The sequence below is a fragment of the Artibeus jamaicensis genome, unplaced genomic scaffold (genome assembly GCF_021234435.1).
Source record: "Artibeus jamaicensis isolate MK-2021 breed Jamaican fruit bat unplaced genomic scaffold, CSHL_Jam_final scaffold_804, whole genome shotgun sequence".
Taxonomy (NCBI): domain Eukaryota; kingdom Metazoa; phylum Chordata; class Mammalia; order Chiroptera; family Phyllostomidae; genus Artibeus; species Artibeus jamaicensis.
This window is the reverse complement of record NW_026522055.1, coordinates 525,327-548,823: the sequence shown is the minus strand read 5'-3', so window position 1 is coordinate 548,823 and position 23,497 is coordinate 525,327. Positions and strand designations below refer to the sequence as shown.

The 23,497-nt window shown below is 52.8% G+C and overlaps 1 protein-coding gene across 4 annotated transcripts; it reads left to right on the top strand.

Annotated features, from left to right (window-relative positions):
- The first annotated feature begins 506 nt into the window (after nucleotides 1-506).
- PLEKHA4 (pleckstrin homology domain containing A4) lies at nucleotides 507-23,407 on the top strand. 4 transcript variants are annotated; one of them, XM_037134599.2, is made up of 20 exons: nucleotides 507-1,020; nucleotides 1,470-1,559; nucleotides 2,931-3,038; nucleotides 4,643-4,715; nucleotides 4,823-4,923; nucleotides 5,085-5,194; nucleotides 5,802-6,017; nucleotides 6,353-6,632; nucleotides 7,255-7,329; nucleotides 8,611-8,658; nucleotides 8,790-8,870; nucleotides 9,041-9,190; nucleotides 9,856-9,954; nucleotides 12,545-12,685; nucleotides 14,104-14,203; nucleotides 14,289-14,365; nucleotides 20,767-20,928; nucleotides 21,948-22,006; nucleotides 22,543-22,655; nucleotides 22,970-23,407. In XM_037134599.2, exons 2-20 carry the CDS (start codon nucleotides 1,476-1,478, stop codon nucleotides 23,230-23,232), a joined length of 2,340 nt encoding a protein of 779 aa, XP_036990494.2. In that variant the 5' UTR covers nucleotides 507-1,020; nucleotides 1,470-1,475; the 3' UTR covers nucleotides 23,233-23,407. The 4 variants fall into 4 exon arrangements, with proteins under 4 accessions (XP_036990494.2, XP_036991978.2, XP_053515695.1 ...); XM_037136083.2 differs by lacking the exon at nucleotides 7,255-7,329; XM_053659720.1 differs by lacking the exon at nucleotides 507-1,020 and having other exon boundaries at nucleotides 1,381-1,559.
- The last annotated feature ends 90 nt before the right edge of the window (nucleotides 23,408-23,497 follow it).

The following is a 23,497-nucleotide window of genomic DNA, read 5'->3' as shown; positions in this document are numbered from 1 at the left end:
GACCCTGTCTGCTTGTCCCTGCTCTAGTCACACTCCAGGAATCCAGGGCCACTCCCTCCTCACCAGAGGACCTGGACCCATCCATACAGAGTCATGCTTCCAGACGCCCGGCTCCATTCCCGGCTCAGGAGTCCGGGGTCCTAGCTAGCCCCTTCACAGATACCCAGGGGTCTGAAAGCCCACCCCTTCCAAGATGCAAGATGTCTTCATTCAGGGCACCAAGGACTCTGGCTCCTGCCCCGACCACCCCGCGGGAACCCTGGAGTCCAGCCCCAGCTCCTATTCTCCAAATGTGCAGAACTGTTAGCCTCAGCCCTTATGGGACCCCGGTTCTCCAGGCCCTAGACCAGCAGGACCCAGGAATCAGGGGGGCCCGGGCTCCTCCCCTCAACTGCAGGGGCAGCTGAGCCAGGGGTCAGGCTGTGGTGGGGAGGCCAAGAGGGGCGGGGTCAGCCGGGATTGGGAGGGGAGACAGCAGCGTGGGCGGCTGGCAGAGGGAGGGAAAGACCAGCAGAGAGAAAGAAACTGGGAGAGGGGAGAAGAGAAAGTGAGGAGAAGAATCGGGAGAGGAGGAAGCAGAAGTGGACGGCCATAGGAACAGAGAAAGAGGAATGGATTGAGTGTGAGGGAGAGAACGAGGTAGAGACGTAAGGAGGAGACTCTGGGAGCCTGGGAGAGAAGGATTTGGACAGAAACAGAAAGACTGGGAGAGAAAGTGATAGGGGTGTGTGAGAGAGACAGGGAGGGAGGGAGGGAGGGAGGAAATGAGGGAGGGAGAGACTCAGAGAGACAGAGATTAGCCAGGGAGAGAGACAGAAGCCGTGACTGGAGTCAGAAAGAAAGGGAGAGTGTGAGAGCGAGAGGGACCACCAGAGACAGACAGAAACGGTGTGACTGAGCAGCTAAGTGAGACCAAGGCCTGTGAGAGGCCACACCTGACAGGCAGAGGAGGGAGGCTGTGCTGGGTGCCCCTGCACGCATCCCGCCCTCCTGCCCCCTGTCCTTGGGACCCCGGAGCCGGTAAGTTCCCTGGTGGGCTAGGAGGGACAGCCTGGGTGTGCATTCCTGGCGCCCCAGGGCTTGGCAGGCATGGTTTAGGGTGCAGGTGGGAGGGCGGGAGACAAGTAGCTGGGGGCAGCCGGAAGGGGGCAGGGAATGGGGGTCCCTAAGCACAGAGAGGGTCAAATTCCTGGCCCAAGTGCAGGGGGCAAGAATAAAGGAGCCCCTATTCTGTGTCTTGGGCGTCAGACAACCGCCCCTTCCCCGTAGCTGCCAGTGACGCCCACCTCTCTTGGCATCGCTCTTGGTATGCATTCCCCCGGCCAGGGCCTCCCCCAGCCCCCCAGGCCCCGAACAACAGGCTCTTTCTCCTCGGCCTCCTCCGACCTGCGAGACCCTGACCTCGTCTCTGTCCCCAGCTGGGTCAGCTACAGAGACACACACACAGTCCCTTTCTTTCTCTCCCCAAGCCCTTGATGGAGGAGGGCAGGCCTCGGAGCAGCCTCAGCCTGGCCAGCAGCGCCTCAACCATCTCCTCCCTCAGCAGCTTAAGCACGAAGGTTGGAGCTTCTTTCTGGGGCTGGGAAGGAGGGGAGGGCTCCGGGTGCCCCATCCTTCTGTCTCCTAGCCCTGGGCTTGGCGCTACCTCAGGGACTCTGGTTGTGGCTCAGTGACTTGGGCGTTGTCTCGGGAATCCAACCAGCGAACTTTCAGAAGGTCGCTGATTTGATTCCCAGTCAAGGCACATGCCTTGGTTGCAGGCTTGGTCCCCGGTTGGGGGCGTGTTCAAGAGGTGATGATCGCTGTTTCTCTCTCATAGGGATGTTTCTCTCCCCCTCTCCCTCCCTCCCTTCCCCTCGCTCAAAAAGTAAATAAATGAAATCTCTGAAAAAACCCATAAGTGAGGAGCAAGGATCCTCGGCCATGGTGTCGGCCAGACTTCGTTAAGTTCTGAATTGCCCTCTAGTTGCAGCTAGGAATTCCGAGACAGAGGCAATTCCAGCTGTCCCCACCCCTGGTGTTTTCCTGATTCAAAGCCTGGGTAACAACCCGGTGACTCTGGTTGCTAAGATAAGGCCACTCCCCAGCCCGGAGCACTGCCCCACCCCCAGAAACTCGGATGGGGAAGCTGCTCTTAGTCGGGGATGAGAATTTCCTGTCCTGTATCTAACCGCCCCACCCACCCGGTTCCGAAATTTGACAAGGGAAGACCGTTTTCTGACAATGAGGCCCCCTGAGGCCCAAGGTACTTGCACTCCAAGAGGTCACCCCAGCCCCTGAGTGCAGTGACACTTGTTTCTCATCCCCCTGCCATTCCCCCTGCTCATTTCCGGTTTCCCAAGGTCAGAACCTTGAAGGTGACCTCGGCCAGCACCCTCCCCAAGGGCACCCTCTGGGACTGTGGCTGCGGATGCCTGAGATGCCTGTGTGCCCTGGGGGGAGGGGGCTCTGTCTGTTGGGACAGAGAGATTCAGAGCCCCCTCTACTCAGAACATGGTTGCGAAGGGATGTCTCTCTCCAGCATCCAAGTGTCCTTTGATTCTGGCTGACCCGTCACCAGGCACTCAGCACGGAGGCCCCTCCTGATTATGGGGACCTCCCAGGCAGTATATCCAGTCCGCATCCCACAGGCCGTCCCACATCTGTGGCCAAGGGCACCCTCTCCTTGGCTGTGGACCCCTGATTCCAAAATTCCTTCCCCATCAAGCCCGTAGCCTCTTCCTTGCTTCCGAACCCCTCTCTCCACACGTGAAAAGTGTCTCTCAACTCTGCAGTTATGCGCACCCCATTCTGATCTCAAAACTCAGTTCCCTCCTCCACCTGGTTTCTGTGGGCAGCCAAGCGAGGGGGGGGGCGGCGCCTGCGTCCCACGGCCCTGGCTCCTCAGGCCCAGCCGGAGGCCCTGCTCACTTCTGTCCCTCTCTCCTCAGAAGCCAGCCCGGGCAGTGAGCAAGGTGCACGCCTTCGGGAAGAGAGGCAATGCGCTCAGAAGGGACCCCAACCTCCCGGTGCACATCAGAGGCTGGCTGCATAAGCAGGTGGTGTGAGTGGGAGACGGGACGGACATGCCGGCTGATGCTAGAGGCTGTGCCCCTGGCTGTGCGCCTCTTCTCTCCTTCCCAGTCAGCAAATTTATTTCTTTGTGATCACATCTTCTCCCCTTATTCTGTCCTTGTTTCATCCATCCATCCATTCATTCATTCAGTGACCACTTCTTGGACATTACAATGTGCCGAGTTCTGGGTCACACACCATGCAAATAGGACAAGTATCTGTATAGTCCATTCAAAATGAGGGTGGAGCCATGGCTGGTGTGGCCCAGTGGATTGAGCACCGGCCTGCGAACCAAAGGGTCGCCAGTTTGATTCCCAGTCAGGGCACTTGCCTGAGTTGTGGGCCGGGTCCCCAGTAGGGGGCGCATGAGAGCCAACCACACGTTGATGTTTCTCCTCCACTCTTTCTTTGTCCCTTCTCCCTAAAAAATAAATAAACAAAATCTTTTTTAAAAATGAGGGTGGAGCGGGAATAGATAACAAATTAATGTATAAATGGAATGAATGACTAATACACGTTGTATGTAATATGTAAATAAAGCACGTGAAGTCAGTGGTTTCAGATTGTAGGAATGCCCGTTAAATGAAATGCCGTGAAGAAATAACATGGGGGGGTTGTTTTCAAAAGTGGCTAAGGGATGACAGCCACCTTTTTCTGTTGGTCAGGGAAAGCCAAATGTCTCTGAGGAAGTGACATTTGAGCTGAGCACTGAATGACAAGAAGCCCATAATGCTAAAATCTGGGGGATGAGGGGAGTGGGAATCAAAAAGCAAAAGGCCTACGCTTGGTGTTTGGAGCCAGCCAAGGGGATAGGTAAGGTGATGATTTTCAAAGCGTGGTCCCAGACTAGCAGTGTCGGCATCACCTGGGAACTTGCTGGACAGGTGTTTGTCGAGCCCCACCCCAGACCCAGTGACGCAGGAACTCCGAGGACCGGGCCCAGGCACCCCGTTTTAACACGCCCTCCTGGTGAGCCTTACACATGCCCGAGTTTGAGATTCCAGCAGGCCAGTACACTAGGGTGAGGAATTTACAGTTTATTCTAGGCATGAGAGTAAGCTTGAGCAGGAGACTCACGTGATCTGATTTATCATTTTAAGAGATCCTACCGCTTCTGTGGGGAGGGGCTGCAGAAAGAGGGGCACAAGGCTGGCCATGGAGTGGCGCTGCGGAGGGGACGGGAGCATGCAGGGTGTGGGTTATGACTCAGGGCCACCGTCCCGTCCTCTCTGTGTCTCAGGCTCCAGACTAACCAGATACTGAGAGCCCTGCCCACAGGTGCTCCAACCTTCCTGTAACTTCTCAATCCCCAGCTGACAGATGGGAAAACCCGCGGGTCCTCGCGGGGAAACGACTTGTTCAAGGGCACAGTTTGAAGTGGTGGAGCTGGGAGTCAAACTCAGGTCCAACTGTGTCAGAATCGTATGTCCTCTCACCCACAACACGCCGCCTTCCAGTTCTCCATCTGCATCTGTTGCGTCGAACATGTTTCTGCCCTCCCCTCGCTCTAGGCCTTTGTCCCCAAGGGTCACTTGCCTCCATCTCCTTTTGTCCTCCTCATGCCTCTCTTCCCACTCTCTCTCCTCAGGACAGTTCTGGGCTCCGGCTCTGGAAACGCCGCTGGTTCGTCCTCTCTGGCCATTGCCTCTTCTATTACAAGGGTCAGTGGTCCAGCTGGGAGCGGGTAGCGGACGCCACTCCCATCCTCCCTTTCCTCTAGCTTCTTGGCCTGACCCCCCCCTCCCCCGCCCCCACGCCTCTTTTGCAGACAGCCGTGAGGAGAGCGTCCTGGGCAGCGTTCTGCTCCCCAGCTACAGCGTCAGGCCAGATGGGCCAGGAGCCCCCCGAGGGAGGCGCTTCACTTTTACCGTGAGTTCCTCCATCCCACTAAGGGCCCTAAGGCACTAGATAATGCGGGCAGGCATTAGAGCATCCGTTATTGGAGATAAAAAAAATCTTGGTTAGGATGGATGGCATCCCCCTTTTTGGAGGACCCGAGCGTCCAGGTCCCCAGCTTTCTCTTTTCGCAGGCGGAGCACCCGGGCATGAGGACCTATGTCCTGGCTGCAGACACGCTAGAGGACTTGCGGGGCTGGCTGCGCGCGCTGGGCCGGGCCTCCCGAGCGGAGGGAGAGGATTGGTGAGTGGTAGGCCACGCCCCCGACCTTGTAGCGCTAATCGTCCCCAACTCCTCCCCTTGAGGCCCTCGACACCCAATCCTAGTCTTCTAGCTAAGGAGACTCCCCTCTTCAGGCCCGGTGGAAGAAATTCACTTCTTCCAATGAGCAAATGCCTTTCCCTTTGAGCTTCTTCTATCACTTTCTCCAGCCTGCCCCCTTATCAATACTCCACATTCTCTGATTGGCTCCCTCAGAAGTCTACACCCTGAAGTGGTCCCCTACACAATGTCAGATTTTTTTTAAAAAGCTTCAGACTGTTGCTGGCCTGACCCAGTGTTCAGCTTTTAAAAACCTTCAGACTGTTGCTGGCCTGACCCAGTGTTCAGGTTGGAAACTCATAGTCTGGGGTCATCGGGTTCAGTGACTTGAATGGACATCGGGGGCCTGTACAAGCCACGCCCACACTCAGGCCTTAGTTTTCCCGTTTGCAAAACGGGAATAATGATGTACAGTGCACCACCTCCCCTATTTTTCTGTATAGGTCCCTGCGTCTTTATCTGTGACATGAGAATAAGGGATATTATGCGGTTCAAAGGAATGATGTCTTTTTCTGTGCCCACTCGCTAGTGGGCGGCCCAGGTCACCTGCACGTCCCCAGCCCGGGGAGGGTCCTGGTGGCCCCGGCGGTCCTCCAGAGGCCAGAAAAGGGGAAGAGGGGCCCAGCTTAGAGTCGCCGGAAGTCGCTCGGCTTTCCAGAGGTCGTGGCAGCCCCGGGCTGCTCACTCCCAGCCCCACGGCCGACCTCCAACCTGGGCCTGGGAATCAGAGGACGAGGGGCCCGGAGTGAGTTGGACCGGGGAGTCTGGGAGGAGACTGAAGGGGGGGGATAAGCTATGCTGGGGGCGTGGCCTATGAGAAGGGCGGGGCCAGGGACGTTCGGGGGCGTGGCTCAGCGCTTTCTTTCCTCCGGTTGACTTGCTGGGGTTGTTGTCCGGAATGGGCTTAAGTGGGAGATGCCACAAAGCGGGAAATTATTCAGGATCTGGCCAAGGGGAGGGTTCTGCTCTTAGAGGGACAGTGCGACACGCTAAAGGGAGACACGCCCTTGAGTCTGACGTGCTGGGTAGTGGAGCGAGGGGCTTTAGTTAACCCAATTTCCGATTCTCTCCTCCCTACAGCCCGTTCACACCCCTCTCTCGCCCTCCCTCCCCCCTGAGCCTCCCCCGGCCCCGTTCTGCTCCTGCACGCCGACTCCCTCCCTCTTCAGGTGACACTGCGCTCCCTGCCAGACCCCACACCCCACTGAGCCGCATCGATGTGCGGCCTCCCCTGGATGGGGGCCCCCAGCGCCACGCCCTTTCCCGGCCCCCCACGCCCCGCCGAGGACCCTCCTCCGAGGCTGGGGGAGGAAGGCCTCCCAAAAGTCCCCAGCACTGGAGTCGAGAGGCAAGAACGCAGGTAAGTAGAGAGGGGATGGGGCAAAGGACTACATCTCCATTATCATTAGGGTAAGGGGGTTGCAGGTCCGGGCTGATCAGTAGGCTGTTGCTCCCTGAGCATCGTGGGGATTGTAGTTCGGCATAATCACAGCTGGGTTCTGCTACTGAGAGGGAAGAGTAGACTTCAGTCTCCCATCAGTCGACAGGGCTGTCTTTTGAGGCTGGTCTCGGGCCATTATGGGGATCGTAGCCCAGAATACTCTCCCCCAAGGCCATGGCGAGAGAAGTACTGTGGGTTGCAATGGCCTTGCGTCTTCAAAGTTTATCTTTCCAAGTGAGACACCTGCTACTTTCTCTGAGCATCATGGGATTGCAGCCCAGAATACCCAGAGCTCACCGCCCGTGTGAGTGAGAATAGACTGCAGCTTCCACTGGCCCCTGGGGCTGTTTGGCAGGGACAGCCTAGTTATGATCATCCTCTGTGTCTCCACAGTGGCGCACAGCTGGAGAGCGGGTAGTTGAGGGAGTTTGGGGGGTCCAGTCTTGAGCCTGGCACCTCTGTTCTGGGCACACCCCCTTTAATATATATGTTGCTAAGCCATGCCGATTTCTAAACATCTCTTTTGCCATATTCTTCCCAGGCCCCCTCTGGGTCCTCCACGTATATCCAGCTCCCCCCAAGACCTCCTGGGACTCGGGCTTCCATGGTTTTGTTGGTCAGTATCCTGGGGCACCTGGGATCTGCCCAAGCCCTCTCCGTGTTTTCTTTGCTCTGCTGAACATCCTCTCCTGGACCAGTCAGTGTGCCTCGACGAGACTGGGCATTTCGATGTCCATGGATGGGGGCTTCTAGTGGTTTCTTAGGGTCGCCCCTAACTGGACAGTGTATGTAGACTATCTCTCGATTCACTGATCCCATCTTCTGGATCTTTTCTTTGAGTTTTAAAAGCGTTTCCATAGAAATCCTGTGTGTTCTTAGCTAAGGTAACACCTACATTCCTGGTAGTTTTTATAGCTGCTCATTGGCATCTTTTTGGAAAACTATGTTCACTAGTTATCGATGGTGTAGAGATAGGCTGTTAATGTTTGTGTCTTTGTCTTGAAGTCAGCTTGCTTGCTGAATTCTCTTGTTTCTTCTAATCACTCTTTAATTCTGTTGGCTTTTCTGGGTAGAGGGGCATATCATTCGTGAATAATGGTTTTATATCTTCCTTCCTATTCTTACACCTCTTTTTGTTTCCTTTTTCTTTCTTTTTAATTTTTTAAATGTACTGATTTTAGAGAGAGGGAGGGAGTCAGAGAAAGAGAGACAAACATTGATTTTTTAAAAAGATTTTATTTATTTTTAAAAAGTAACTAAATAAAATTTAATATTAAAAAAAAGATTTTATTTATTTTTAGAGAGAGGGGAAGGGAGAAAGAGAGGGAGAGAAACATCAATGCGTGGTTGCCTCTCGCGTGCCCCCTGCTGGGGACCTGGCCCTAAACCCAGGCATGTGCCCTGACTGGGAATCGAACTGATGACTTTTCTCGGTTTGCAGACTGGCATGCAATCCACTGAATCACACCAGCCAGGGCAGTTGATTCTTACATGTGCCCTGACCAGGGATCAAACCTGCAACCTTGGTGTATCAGGACAATGTTCTAACCAACTGAGCTACCTGGCCAGGACTGGGTCCTTAAAGCATTGGTCAGAGTCTCTAACACTGCGTTACACAGTAACAGTGGTAGTGGGTGTCCTTGCTTTATTCTCAGTTGTAAAGGAAATGTCTAAATTTTTCCCATTAATTATCATATTGGCTGTAGCTAGTTGGTAACAGAGCCCATTGTACATTCCTAAAACCAAGAATTAGGCAATTGGTCCATTGAGGTTTGCCAAAGCCTGGAACGAAGCTAATAAAAAGAGGGGTGTCTGGACACCCAGAGCTTGCTCAGGCCTGAGCTGCAGTGAGGACCTGCCTGCCTGTGTGACCCCCAGCTTTCCTCCTTTTTTTCAGCCGGGTCCTCCCCCGGACTCAACTTTCCACCAAAGCTTGGAGACAGATGTAAGTTCTCCCGGGTCTAACAACTTGCTGAGTTCCCAGAGTTGGGGAGAGAATACTGTCCAGGGTGGGGGGATCAGCAGGGTGGGGGAGAGCCAGATCTGGTCCATAAACAGCTCCCGTTCTTTCCTCAGACTCTGCTGACCAAGCTGTGCGGCCAGGACCGGCTCCTAAAGCGGCTGCAGGAGGAGATGGACCAAAGACAGGAGGAGAAGGTACATGGGCCTCTGGGATGGGAACAGACAAGACACCTGGGCCCTCCACCTGCCCTCAGCCCTTCCCACTCCTCAGCATGCTGGGTGACCAGGACAGGTGAGGACACCTTTCTCTCTCCCTGGGGCTGTGTGTGGCTTCAGGAAACGCCCCTTTTCCCCTCCTGCTGCAGGAGCAGCTGGAAGCAGCCCTGGAGCTGACCAGGCAGCAGCTGGGCCAAGCCCCCGGGGAGGCCGCTGCTCCCCGGAGGGCCTGGGGGCGCCAGCGTCTCCTGCAGGACCGACTGGTCAGTGTGAGGGCCGCTCTTTGTCACCTGAGTCAGGTGAGCCTCTGAGAAAGGGACATGCTCTCTCAGGGGGACCCCAGGACAAAGATTTACAGGTTATTTATTTTTTTAAATATTTTATTTATTTATCTTTAGAGGGGGAGGGAAGGACAGAGGGAGAGAAAGATTAATGTATGGTTGCCTCTCATGCGCCCCCTGCTGGGAACTGGCCTGCAACCCAGGCATGTGCCCTGATTGGAAATTGAACCTGCGACGCCCTGGTTTGCAGGCCGACACTCAATTCACTGAGCCGCACCAGCCAGGGCTAGCTGCTATTATTATTATTATTATTATTATTATTATTATTAGTATTGGTATTGGCACAGAAGTTTCTGCTGCCCATGGCCACAGAGAGGTTGTGGACTTGACCGTCTCAAGAGTCCATTAGCTGTGCCCTCGGGCAGTGCAGCCAGAACCCAGAGGATTCTGGGAAAGCTGTCACTTGTCTACACCAGCAGCTCATCAGAACGGCAGGTTTCATATAGACTCTGGGGTTCCCAGTAGTCACAGCAAAAAAGCCTTGGGGAGTTGTAGTTCCCGTACCCCCCAGGGCACCAGGGACCAGGCCTCCCTGCCTCCTACGCATCAGGAGAAGATGGAGTGGGGAAAGCTGTCGTGGGTGAGTGTGCTAACCCCGTGTCTCCCCCTTTCTGGGACCTGAGGAGCGAGAGCGGGTTTGGGATGCGTACAGCGACCTGGAGCGGGAGCTGGGCACCTTGAGAGAGACCCTGGAGTACCTGCTGCACCTTGGGTCCCCCCAGGTACACCCCTGCCCCAAGCCCCACCCCCCACTCCAAGTCCACCCGGAAACCCTTTGGGCGTGTAAGCACCTCCCACAGAATTGAAGTTCTTCCTACTTTATCACAAACTTCTCCCGCTCTGTTCTTTCCTTTTATCTTAAACATTTTTTAAAGATTTACTTAATTACTTTTAGAGAGATGGGAAGGGAGGAAGAGAGGGAGAGAAATATCAATCAGCTGTCTCTCGCTCACCCTAAAGTAGCCCAAAACCTAGGCATGTGCCCTGACCGGGAATCAAACCGGTGACTTTTTGGTCTTCGGAAAAACACCCAGTGCACTGAGCCACATCAGCTGGGGCCTTGCCTTTCATTTTAAACCCCTTATTATAGTTAACACCAAGTTCTTCAGTTCAAGGCCCACCTTCCGATTCAGAGCCATTCTCCCCTCTGGTTTTAAGTCTCTCCTCTTATTTTATTATTCTTTTAAATATTTTATTTATTTATCTTTAGAGGGGAAGGGAAGGAGAGAGGGAGAGAAACATCAATGTCTGGTTGCCTCTTGTGCGTTCCATGCTGGGAACGGGCCTGCAACCCAGGCATGTGCCCTGACTGGGAATCGAACTGCAATTGTCTGGTTCGCAGGCCAGCGCTCAATCCACTGAGCTACACCAGCCAGGGCTCCTCTTATTTTGAAGCCCTACCCTCTCTGTCATAACGCCACTTGTCAGCCCTGTCCCATCCTGCAAGTTCATCTTGACTTTTGCTGTTCAATTCGTCCTGTGGAGTTTCCAGTTCTCGATTCGGTCCCTTAGTTGCGGCCCCACTCATGAAACATAAGCCCCGTGTCTTAGCCTCAGACCCACTTCTTCATTCAGAGCCTGGCCAATGAGTTTCAAAATCATTTATCTTTAGTTAAAAATACTGACGTCTGGTATTATGTGTGTACTTGCAGACCGAAGCCCTGGTTTCTTCATGCTAACCCCTCCCACTTCTTCCTAAGATCCACTTCTCAACTCTCATCCTTCACCTACTGGTGCTAAATATCACTCGCCACCAGGCAACACAGGAAGAGAAAAATATATCATGACCAAATCAGTTTACTAGAGGAAGGCAAGGTTAGTTTGACACCTGAAAACCAGTCTGTGCGTTTCATCACATTTCACAAGACAATGGAGAAAAAAATGCATGATTGTCTCAAAAAATGCAGGGAAAAAATGACAACACTCAACACCTATTCATGGCAAAAGCTCTCAGCAAAGTAGGAACAGAAAGAAACTTTTGTAATCTGATACAACTTTGATGACAAATTTAAAGCGACCGTTGTAGCGGTGAGCGAAATGTTGAAAACGTTCTCCCTGAAATCTGGAGTAAGACAAGGATGTCTACGATTACCGGTTCTAGTCAACATCGTACCTGAGGCCCTAGACACTACACGTCTGAGGAAGAAATAAAAGGTGTAAGGACCAAAAAGGAAGAGGTAAAGCTACTTTTATGTACAGTTGACATGGTTGTGTATATATGTAGAATATCCCAAATAACTTCCAGATACACTATTAGAATAGGCATAGTCAGGGAATTTTTCTTTCCCTTCCTTAGATATTTTAGAATAGGCATAGTCAACAAGATCACTGAATGCAAGGTTAATAGCAATTGTCTTTCTATTTGCTAGTACTGAACAATATAAATCGATGTTTGTAAACAGTAGTGTTTGTCATTAGCATAAGCAAATAAAATATCGAGGAAGAAATTACACGAAATTGATGCAAGGCACCGACTGCAAAAGCCACTGAACATCATTGAGAGGAGGTAGAGACCTGCATAAACAGGGAGATGTACCGCGTTCATGGACAGGAAAGGTACTCGCGTGCACAGATGGTGAAGTCTCCCCGGGTGAATTTCCCCCCTGGGGATCTTCCATCCCGATACAAATCCAAGCGGGTTTTGTGTGGAGATCAACATGCTGACTCGAAATTGTACTTGGAAGTACAGAAGACCAGGAGGAGCCTGGGCAGCCTCCAAGAACGAAGCTGGGGGAACTCACACAATGGGAAGTCAAGTCTGGCTTGAATAGTGAATAGTGCAGTGTAGCACTGAGACAGGGTTGGACAAACGCACCGATGAAATTGAAGAGGGTGTTTGAAGACAGACTCAACAGATTTGTATGGTCACCTGTGCATGCAGAGGTCACGCTGCAGAGCGTCATGAAAGACAGGGCTTGTCATACATGGTGGTGGGTGGATGAAATAGCCACATGGAAATAGATATCCAAGATATAGCCCCCGTAGGAACTCCTAGTCCATTAAAATTTTTTTTACCTTTACTTGAGGACATGCTCACTGATACTAGAGAGAGACCGAGAGAAACATCAATGTCAGAGAGAGACGCTGATCAGCTAGTTGCCTCTCATAGGCACCCTGACCAGGAATCAAACACGTGACCCTTCGGTTCATAGGACGTCACTTGAACCGGCTGAGCCACACAGGCCGGGACCACCCAGTCCATTTACGACTCCATAAATACAGCCCAGCTGATTTCAGATCCCGTCTGTGCCCCATCAACTTTAACTCCTGTCTCGTTTTCCCACCTTTAAGAAGCACAGTTTTTCCCCCCAGGAGAGAACATCAGCTCAGCAGCAGCTGTGGATGATGGAAGACACGTTGGCAGGTCTCGGGGGTCCCCAGAAACCACCTCCTGACCCTGAGCCTGACTCTCCATCCCCCGCACTCCAAGGCGAGGAGTCTTCAGAGAGGGAGGTGAGATTCACACATCATCACCCACTCACCTCTTTTCCTCTCCCTTGACCAGCTCACCAACCTCAGACAAGTATCCTAAGCTCTGGAAGCCTTTGTTTCCTTGGTGGTTATATATGATCACAGGCCGGTGGTGTGTGGACCAGCTCCCACCACCTCCCAAGGGCCAATTGCCTGCGTCTCTTCCCAACTCCGCATTCACGGCTGTCCAGACCGTTGCCTGAAATGGACCGTGGTGGGAGTATTTGCACCACGGTAATTGGCCAACACCGCAAACCAGGGCTCTTTTCTCTGAGAGAGGCACTGGTTAAACACTGGGCAGACACTTCTGATCCTAATCTCCATATGGTAGGGCTCTCTAGGAAGGAGAAAGGGTGACTAGGAAGGACCTGACACAGAGCTGGCACTCAGGAAGCGGGAGCCACTCTTGTCGTACCCGGGTGAGAGCCGCTGCCTGCCCCGCCCTTCAGATCGCGTGTGGAGGAGACCTAGGTCCAGATCCCGGCTCTGCTTTCTTTGCCGATCAGTCATTGACCTCGTTCCCTGGGCTCCAGTTTCCCCATACATAAAATAAGAGAAATAATGGGTGTCTCCTAGATTGATTGAGGGGATTTAATGAGAGAATGCAGGAACAGTACTTAGCAAGGTGCCAGAGGCACAGTCGTTATGAAACCGCCCCCTTACAATGCCCTGCAACATGCCAGGCCCTGTTCTAAGGGCCTTACATGCATGGATTCAAATCCTCATGTCAGAGTTGAAACGGGCCCAGAGAGGCAAAGTAACTGCCCAAGATTTAAACTGGAAAAGTCAGCGTTCGTGCTGCCTGGTACTGCCGGAGCCCACAAGTAGCCACGGGTTGAATCTTTATGGGCGCCTCATTCAGTTGCTGGCGATCCGAGAAGACGGTGGGCTAAGTACCCCCAAATCCGTCTTAATATCTCATCTCCAGCCGATCCTTCTTATAAGGATAAGAAGGGGTAGTAGGTAAGGGGTTGGTTTGGGAAAAAGAAAAGACTAATTGAATAAGAGTTGTGGAGATTTTCCTGTTATTTCTTTACCTGCTTGCTAATCAACCATTCCTAGTCTGAGTCACTGATTGCTCATCTCTGGAACTGGGGGGCTCAGACGTCATCTCTGAGGCTTGCAGACTCCCTGGGACGCAAAGGTTGAATTGCATTCCAGTTTCTCGGAAGGACTGCTTTCCAGGTGCATCCGTCACATAAGCCTATCAGCTAGGACTGGAGCTAAGTCTGCAGTTCCCCTATCAAGGTCACGCAGCTAATAGTTGACAGAGCTGAGATATGAAAGCAGGTCATCTGGTCTTCAATTTTCATCCTATTGTGCTGTGTCTCCATTGCCAATTACTTAGAAAATGGTCACTAGTAATAATGACTGTGGTTCCTCTTGCCCAACCCTTCCAGAGCCTGCCTGAGTCCTTGGAACTCAGCTCACCCAGGTCCCCAGAGGCTGACTGGGGGCGGCCCCCAGGGGGCGACAGCGACCACCCCAGCGCTCGCTCAGGTGAGCCTCTCTTTCATGGTCGGGGTCCCGGGTGGGACTTACATGGCATCCTCTGTCCTCACCAAGCCCCCTTCTGCCCTTCCAGGGCTGGGGTCTCCAAGGATCTCCCAGGCTTCCAGCCCTGAGGACCGCCACCCTGCTTCCCCACAGCCAGGAACCAAGGTAGGCAGTCCCTCCGGCCCCCACAGGCCCGCCTTGTAACCCTTTGACCTGACCACCTCAGGTCCCTCGTTCTTGGAGAGAAAGCTGGGAGAGGGGCGTTCCAAGGCTACATCCCAGATCAGAGAGAATGTGATTTGTTAAGAGCATTGGGATTAAATGTTGTCTCTGCCACTTCTAAGCTGTGTGACTTTGGGTCAGTTACTAAACCTCTCTCTGCCTCCATTTTCTCATCTGCAAAATGGAGCTAGTAGCAGGGCCTGCCACCTAGAGTTCATGTGAGGATTCAAAGTAGAGGAATGCCCAAGAAGGGCTGAAAACAGTGCCTGGATATCCGAAGTATTTCATTCATCCGTTCATTTATCAATTTGTTCATGCAACAAATATTGATGCAATAGCCTCTTCAGTGTCCAATTAGGTAACTGGTAGCCACATTTAAATTTTCCCCCCACAAAGTCTACTTTCTTTCCGTCACCATATTTTGATCTCCTTTATCTTCTATTTCCTCTCCCCCACCCCCTTTCTCTCCGGTAATCATTTTTATGTTGTTTGCATCTATGAATTTGTCTTTTTAAAAAAGCCTTCATTTATTTTTAGAGATGGGCAAGGGAGGACGAGAGGGAAACATCAATGTGTAGTTGCCTCTCCAGCTCCCCCTACTGGGGACCTGGCCCACAACCCAGGCATGTGCCCTGACTGGGAATCCAACCAGTGACCCTTTGGTCTCCAGGCTGGTGCTCAATCCACTGAGCCACACCAGCCAGGGCCATACACTGTGTATTATAAAAAATATATAATAGCATCTGGCGCAGCACCCTGAATCAAACGCATGAACATTTCTTTAGTAAAGTTATGAATATTCACATTACATGGCATAAAAGCAATAGACTTAAAAGCAACATCTAGATTTAAATGTCAGGTTTTTAAAAATAGCACTACTCTACTAAATGAGCAAGTCAGAGTGGAATAAAAATAGTTTCGATATACCAGACGTTTTCTATTCCTAAGGAAGTGGTTTGGTAAGACGCCGTGACACACCGTCCGGTACAGATGAAGCCGAGCACCTCAGCACGCACCTGCTCTTTAGTTCTTATGCCGGCGGTGACCCTTTGGCTGGCAGACCTGCACTCAATCCACTGAGCCACACCAGCCGGGGTGTATTTATTTATTTTTGGAGAATGGGTGGGAGAAAGCGAGAGATATATCCATAGCTTGCCTCTCGCACGCCCCCTACTGGGGGACCTGGCCCACAGCCCAGGCCTGTGCCCCGCCTGAACTTCAAACCGGCGACCTTTTGGTGCTCAGTCCACTGAGCCACTCCAGCCAGGTGTTCATTGATTTTAGAGAGAGAGGATGGTAGAGAGGGAGGGAGAGAGAGAAACATTGATGTGAGAGAGAAACATTGATTGGTTGCCTCCCCTATGTGCCCGTACACACCGGGAATCCAACCCACAACCTAGGTATGTGCCCTGACCAGGGATGGAACACATGACCTTTTTTTTTTTTTAAGATTTTTTATTATTTATTTATCTTTAGAGGGGAAGGGAAGGAGAGAGGGAGAGAAACATCAATGTATGGTTGCCTTTCGTGCGCCCCCTGCTGGGAACTGGCCTGCAGGGAACCTGCCTGCAACCCTGGCATGTGCCCTGACTGGGAATCGAACCTCGATTGTCTGGTTCGCAGGCCCGTGCTCAATCCACTGAGCTACACCAGCCAGGGAACACATGACCTTTTGGTGTACGGGGACTAGGCTCCAACTGATGGAGCCACCTGGCCAGGGCCAGATCCTCAAATATTTTATGTCACTTGCTTCTTCAGCTGTTGCCTGGCAGTGCTCATGGTCGGTGTTCATTCAGGTCTTCATGGGATGCTGTATCTTGTCTGTGACCAAAAGCCGTTTGGTTCCCCAATTATGTCCTTGTCACCCCATGAGCCAGGTCTTCATGTTTTGCCCTATACAGAGTTCCTCTGCTTGTCATCAGTTCCTGGTCATCACTGTCCCCATAAAACTTTCACGGCGTCTTTCTGTTTACATCACATCTCACACGGGGGAATCTCACAGGTTATAGTCATTGAGAGATGTCCCAGCGGACGTCCACCATCCTGTCCCTGAAGTGGTTTTACTCTCTGAGCTCCAGGGAGAGAGATGGTTGTCACTCGTGTGCGCTGTCTTCGGGGCTCTCTTTGGCTCTTTTTGGCCTGTTCACTGAGCAATTAGATCAGAAGTCACAAGTAACCAAAGAAGCTGGAAACAGCAGTGGACGCGGCATCCTGGGGGACAGAGCGTGTGCTGAGACGCAGGCAATACCTACATCGGGACCACCAGGTAGACATTGGCACCGATTTAAGAAAACAGCCCTAGCTGGTGTAGCTCAGTGGATTGCGTGCCGGCCTGTGGACCAAAGGGTTGCCGGTTTGATTCCCAGTCGGGGCACGTGCCTGAGTTGCAGGCCAGTTCCCAGCCGGGAACACATGAGAGGCAACCATACATTGATATTTCTCTCCCTCTCTCTTTCCCTTCCCCTCTAAAGATAAATAAATCTCTTAAAAATTTTTTTAAATAAAATATTTTTAAAAGAGAACTAACAAATGTCAGTGTTCAGAGTTTATTTGGGGTGAAGGGCCGCAGACAGGAGATTTTGGGGAGATGATTTTGAAGGTGGAACCCCCAAGTGTTCCTGGCAGATTGGAGGTGGGCTGTGAGGAGCCGAGATTGACCACAAGGTTGTCGGCCTGGGTGTCTGGGAGAATGGAGTTACCAGGCAGGAGATGGAGCGGAGTGGGGTGGAGAAAAGGAGAGGAGTTCAGGTGTGAATCTGTTCATTTCTAATAATGAGCTTCGCGTTTGCGGTTATTCCCACTGGTACTGCGCGGCCCCTGGCCTCCTGTCTTCAGCCTTCAGCCTGGACGCTGTGGTTCCTGAGCCGAGTTAGGACGAGTCTCAGGCTTTGAGGAGCTTCGGGTGCACACAGGATCAGTGCGGAGGGAGGCATGTGCCGTGAATGTGAAAAAGCACAGGCCTTGGGGGAGCCCAGAAGACGGCTCCCAGACGGCTCCCCGCTCGTTGGCGACGGTTTCTCGGAGGCGGGGAAACCTGGAGGGATGAGTTAGAATTTATCAAGTAGAGAATTGGAAGGGAGAGCTGGTGCCAACGTCCAGGCAGAGGTGGGGCTTTAGGAGGCCAGCCCCTGCTAGCCTACCTTTTTGTGAATTATATACTTGCGCCCCTTGCGTCGGTGGAACACCTTTTGCTCAGGGGAGGGCTCAGCCCTTGCCCCGTGAGCAGCATGGTCTCTCTCGGGACCACAGAGCCTTGGCTTCAAGGGCCCCATCTGCCACCTGGAGGACTGTTTAATTCTGGCCCCCTTCTCATGTGCCCGACCCCACATGGCTCCAGACAGGCCACAGGGCTTGAACCTGGCTGGCTCAAGGACCTGCATTTGGGGGCTGAGTTCGCTGTGGTCTCCCCCAGCCAGATGCTGGCAAAGCCTTCCTGCCAGAAAAGTGTGGCTTACGGACTTGGTGGGACAATTCTGATGCCCAGTAAGACATCAAAGGTGTCACAAAGGCCCCCTAAGCTTTGGGGTGTGACCACTGCTGGGAAAAATCTCCCAATGCCCCTGAGGCCTTTTAGGGTCAGGCCATGTGGAAGGCGTTAGGGGCCCAGCCTCGAACTAGACAGAAGCATCATTGCCATCCATTATTTTATAACCCTCAGTTGAGAATGTTTACTGATTTTAGAGAGAAAGAGACAGACAGACAGACAGACAGACATTGATGTGAAATAGAAATACCCATGGGTTGCCTCCAGTTCGCACCCCAGCCGGGCACAGAACCTGCGACCTAGGCATGTGCCGTGACTGGGGATCAAACTCGCAACATCTTGGTGTACCCAGCGATGCTCCAACCAATTGAGCCACCCGGCCAGGGAGGTTGGAAGCCTTGGAAAGGATAGGTAAGTCGAGTCTGGGTGAATGAAAAGGCTTTTGGCTACGCCCAGCAGAGGAACTAGGCTATGTGTGCAAAAACATGGAGGCGATCGGCAAAGAGGCCGCTGCTCTATATCAGAAGCGATGCTCAGTTTATTACTTGCTTGGGCAAGACAGACAAGTACTTGAAGATGCAGCGGTTTGGAGCAAAGCACAGGGGTGGGCTTTCGCAGCTGGAGTGTTTAAGAATTGGTCGCCCTTAAACAGGGGGAGCTTCATTTGAAGCTGATTGGCTGATTTCCAGAAACGGGGCCATCACTCATTGGCTGGCTGGCTTTCAGCAAAGCGCCAATCAAACATTGCAGGGAATTTATGGCGCTTATTATCATGGTTGCAAAACAATCAGTCAGCTGTTTCCTAGGAAAGGGGGGGGGGCTTCTGTATCCTTGGTGGTGTGTACAATGAACGTAGACTGTTGGGGCTGACTCGGGAATTGCTCTTCCCCACCCCAACCACGCAGCGCCCGGGTTGCAAAGAGCGGGGTGTAGGCATTTCAGACCTGATCAAGGGAAAAATAATGTGACCGCCAGGTGGCAGTAGTACCGAAGCTTTGTTTTCCAGCGGGTCGGGGAGAGGGACCCGGGAAAGGGGCTTACGGTCGCCCCGTCTCTTTACGGTGATGGCTCTCAGTAGAGCGGGGAGTCTCTGGCACCGACTCCTAAGGAATGAACTGCAGCTGCTTGGGGTCTTTTGGCTACAGGTTCACGATACCTATGGCTAGCGGATGGGGGTCCAGCTTCGTGGAGTATTCAAAGCAGGCGGACTCTAAATGGCTAAAATTATCTTCCTATTTGGGCTGCTGTGTTTGAAACAAATGAATGTGTGAAAGTGACTTTAGCCCTGGCAGGGTTTGGGGCCAATGGTCTTACCCGCTGTGAAGAAATAAACGACATGGGGCCAATATACAGGGGCCTGTGTACACCATTGTGTAGACGAGTGGAGACACCCCCCCAACCCTGGAATTCATTTATTAAAAAATCGTGTTTTTATTCTTTTTAAATTTTTTTTTTGTTTATTTATCTTGGGAAGGGAAGGGAAGGAGAGAAATATCAATGTATGGTTGCTCCTGGTGCATCCCCTGCTGGGAACTGGCCTGCAACCCAGGCATGTGCCCTGACTGGGAATCAAGCCGCCATCTTTTGGTTCGCAGGCCCGTGCTCAATCCACTGAGCTACACCAGCCAGGGCTTTTGTGTATTTATTCTTATAAGTTTAAACTTCAAAGGACTCTCCATCTGATGCAGTACACCTATCAAGACGTTTTTCCACTGCTCAAAACAGTTTTTGAACTCGTCGATTTGGGTGCCTTTTAGTGCTTCTGCCATTTTTTTCCTCTCTTCCACATGGGCAAACTGTTTCCCTTTGAGGACTTTTTTCAGCCGGGGAAACAAAAGGAGTTGCTCGGGACAAGATTGGGAGAATAGAAAGAATGGAGCACAGGGGTCACGCCAATGCTCAGAGCCTAGTGGGTAGGTGAGCTTGGAAGTAGTCACCCATCATGAAATGGGCAAACTCATTGAAAGACTCTTCCAACAAAAACAAATTACCGAAGCTGCAGCCTCTCACAACAACGCCAGCTGGCACACTGATACAGATGGGTTCCTACAAAACTCACCTAGTAGGGGAACCCTATATTACAAGGGACCTGCCCTCCAGAAGATAGTTCCCTTTTGGGGGGGATTCCCCCCCTTGTATAACAGGTGGACTTGTGACTGAAGATTCGCCAAATCACAGTAAAGCAGGATAAACTGCAATGACTGGCCCTACGAGAAGAAACAGATAAATCCAAGCTGTTTCCTTAGAAGTTTCTAGTTAGAGGCTGCAATGAGGAGTTCTCTACCCTCTGCTTTAAAAAAAAAAAAAAAGTATTCATTTATTTTTAGAAAGGGAGAAAGAATGGGAGAGAAACATTATGTGTGGTTGCCTCTTATGTGCCCCCTCCTGGGAACCTGGCCTGAAACCCAGGCATGTGCCCTGCCTGGGAATCGAACCAGCGACCCTTTGGTTCACAGGCCGGCACTGAATCCCCTGAGCCACACCAACCAGGGCTGGGTTTTTGTTTTTGTTTTTGATCACAAGCATCCCAGAGCCCTGTTTACTAGTGTGAAGAAGCTTGACAGGTCCAGGGAAGTGTGGGGGTTTTCCCGTTCAAATAGGGCAGCTGATAGAGTTGAGGCCAGAGAGGTGGGTAGGAATCAGTCCTCACAGGTTCTCAAAGACCTTGGTCCCCAGGGTGCTTGGGAACCCGGGGAGGGCGTGAGCAGTGGACAGACAGCATCAGCTCTGGGTGTAGAAAGAGCCCTTTGAGATCTGGTAGTGAACTTACTGGAAAGGCAAGCCTGGAGGCTGGGAGGTTCAGGGAGGAGATAAACCAGAGGCCAAGGTTGGGGTCTTGAGCGGTTTCTCGTCTCCCCAGGTCCCCCTGGCCCGGCCCCGGATGAGTACTCAGGAGCAGCTGGAAAGGATTCGGAGACACCAGGAGTGCGGACGGCCGCTCCCTCGCCCGGCTTCGCCGCGGCTCCTCACTCTGGGGAGGACACAGTCCCCAGCCAGACACCAGCCCGACCTGGAACAAAGGGTGAGGGAGCAGAGTGGAGACAGTGGGTGCTAGTGGGTCCTCTGCCCCTCGTTTGAGCCTCAGTTTCCCTCTCTGTAAAATGGGGATGTTCCCTGCCTTCTCACCCAGAACTGGGTTTCCAAATTCACCCTAATCTGCCCCTGTGCTGAAGTAGTCAGCATCCCGGTCCCCCTTTTCAGAGGGGACCTGGCAGGGGGTGGGGCCGGGTACAACATCCCCACCTCACCAGGGGTCCCAGGTCTGGATAAAAGCCCAATTTTTCTTTTCAGTTACTCTGTGTTGTCCAAGGGCAGGGGGTTGGGCAGGGGAGAGAAAAGCAGGTCAGGAGATTGATTTTTTTAAAGATTTTATTTATTTATTTTTTAGGAAGAGAGGGAAAGAGGGAGAGAAACATCAGTGTGTGGTTGCCTCTCGCACGCCCCCTACTGGGGACCTGGCTTGCAACCCAGGCACGTGCCCTGACTGGGAATCAAAACGGTGACCCTTTGGTTCCCAGGCCGGTGCTCAATCCACTGAGCCACACCAGCCGGGGCCAGGAGATGGATTTTATGCATTGCAGTGAGGAGGCGCCCCATATCCAAGGAGCCCAGTGCGTCTGCCCAGGATGGTTCCATCTTACTCTCGTAGGGAGGAATTAGACACGCCATCGGTGGGGTGGTTTTAGGGGTAGGATTGTTTTTGTAATCAGGGGCCATGCCAGTCCACCGAACACCAAACGTTTCTCTCTGTCCAGCCAGTCGTGGGGGTACGAACAATTCAGCTCATCGTTTATGGGGTAAAGAGTGGGTTTGTAGGGCCTGTTTCTGGCTTGGTCACGGGTAAACAAGGTGGGGGAGCTCCCTGTGAGTCTGATCTAATGAGTCCTGTGGAGCAGGGTTCTTTGCATGCAGAGTTCAATAGGGTCGGGGTGGGGGGGGGGGCGGATTTCATCCCCTCTCTTGAGCCTCCTTTATTTTGCCCTCACAGTGAGAATGGGGGGCTTCTAGGTGAGGGATACTAATGTCCTGTTTCTTTTTCAGCCTGTCCTAGGACACTCAGGAACCCAGAAATGGCTTAGAAGCTCTGGCTCCTGGAGCAGGTAAGGAACCTGCCAGGAGCTGGAAATCAATTTCCCAGAGTTGGGGTTGTGGGGCGGCCTTGTTATCAGTGTGTCCTGAGGCCCTGGCTGGTGGAGCTCAGTGGATTGAGCACCGGCTGAGAAACCAAAGGTTCGAAACCCAGGCACATGCCTGGGTTTCAGGCCAGATCCCCAGTAGGGGGCACAGGAGAGATGTTTCTCTCCTTTATCCCTCTCTTTATCCCTCCCTCCCTTCCCTTCTGTCTAAAAATAAATAAAATCTTTGGGAAAAAAAGAGAAAGCCCTGGATCCCAAGTGAGGACAGCGGTCCCTCAAACTGCAAACCTGGGTAGATATCAGACGACTCTGCCCATCCATCAGGAAATGGGGTGCAATTTACTGAGGACTGGACTCCAAATCCCAGAGCGTATGCGGGTCTCGCCAGGTTTAAAGTCCCCTAGAGACACGTGCTAGGGACTACACCTTCTAGAACATGCAGAGACTGGGGTTATCACTGTACTGAGTAATTGTACCTCTCCCCCAAATCTTTTGTCTAGTCCGAGGCACAACGCCCCTTATTCACCGACATCAGAAGGTCATCGGGAGCGCGTCCTCAGCCTCTCTCAAGCTCTGGCCGCTGAGGCGTCGCAGTGGCACAGGATGATGACAGGTGAGCAGGGCTGGGGGACCTAGGGTGGGATCCTGGGTTTTCTGGACAAGGAAGGCAGAGGCCGGGTGCCCGCTGGGGAGGGATCTGAAGGCCCCTGGGAATCTTTTGTCTTGATGAGGAAAGAGCTGGGCACCGTTTGAGAGCGTTTGAGAGTTCCAGATCCCGGGCAGGAAGGGGTTGGAGTCCAGGACTCCTGGGTCTGAGGGAGGATGTGCTGGGGACTGGAGTCGTGGGTCCGACAGAGGAAAGGCCTGGGGATCCAGAATCCCAGATCCCAAAGTTTGCCCTTCGCCTTCCCTTCTCGTCCTCTCCAGGTGGAAATTTAGAATCTGGAGGAGAACCTGTCCCACCGGTACCGCCGCCTCCATCAAACGCCAAGCCCCAGATGACCTCGTTCCCAAGATCGCCTCCGGAGGCCAATTCCCGCTCCACCGCGTCCTCCCGCGGAGGTGGTGGGCGCGGGCCGGGCCCAGCTTCCTGGGAGCCCGCGTGGGACGCCGGGGGCTCCCCGCTGGCGCAGACCCCAGGGGAGGGGGCTTGGCCTTTACGAGTCACTCTGCTGCAGTCGAGCTTCTGACGAGCTCGGACGCGGCAGCCAATTGGGGCGCGAGGGCGTGGCTTGGAGACACCGCCCCGGCGTCTAAGGACTAGATGTGGTCCTCTCCTGTGGCCTGTATGGGGAAGGGTTTCTATGGCCAAAGTTTGTTTTTTCCAGCACTTGTCCAAACTCGGATTAAAAATTCGAACTTTTAGTTACTAGCTTTCTCTCTCTGTTTGGGGTTGTGTCACTGGGGACTCTAAGGGGCAGAGCTGGGGTCTGGAATCCTGGGTCATCAGGGAAG

Bases quoted from the DNA above. Each gene is read 5' to 3' on its own strand.
- PLEKHA4 (XM_037134599.2), top strand. From the start codon at position 1,476: ATGGAGGAGGGCAGGCCTCGGAGCAGCCTCAGCCTGGCCAGCAGCGCC. The intron at 9,955-12,544 runs GTACACCCCTGC...TTTTCCCCCCAG, and splicing joins TGCACCTTGGGTCCCCCCAG to GAGAGAACATCAGCTCAGCA. The intron at 12,686-14,103 runs GTGAGATTCACA...CAACCCTTCCAG, and splicing joins AGGAGTCTTCAGAGAGGGAG to AGCCTGCCTGAGTCCTTGGA.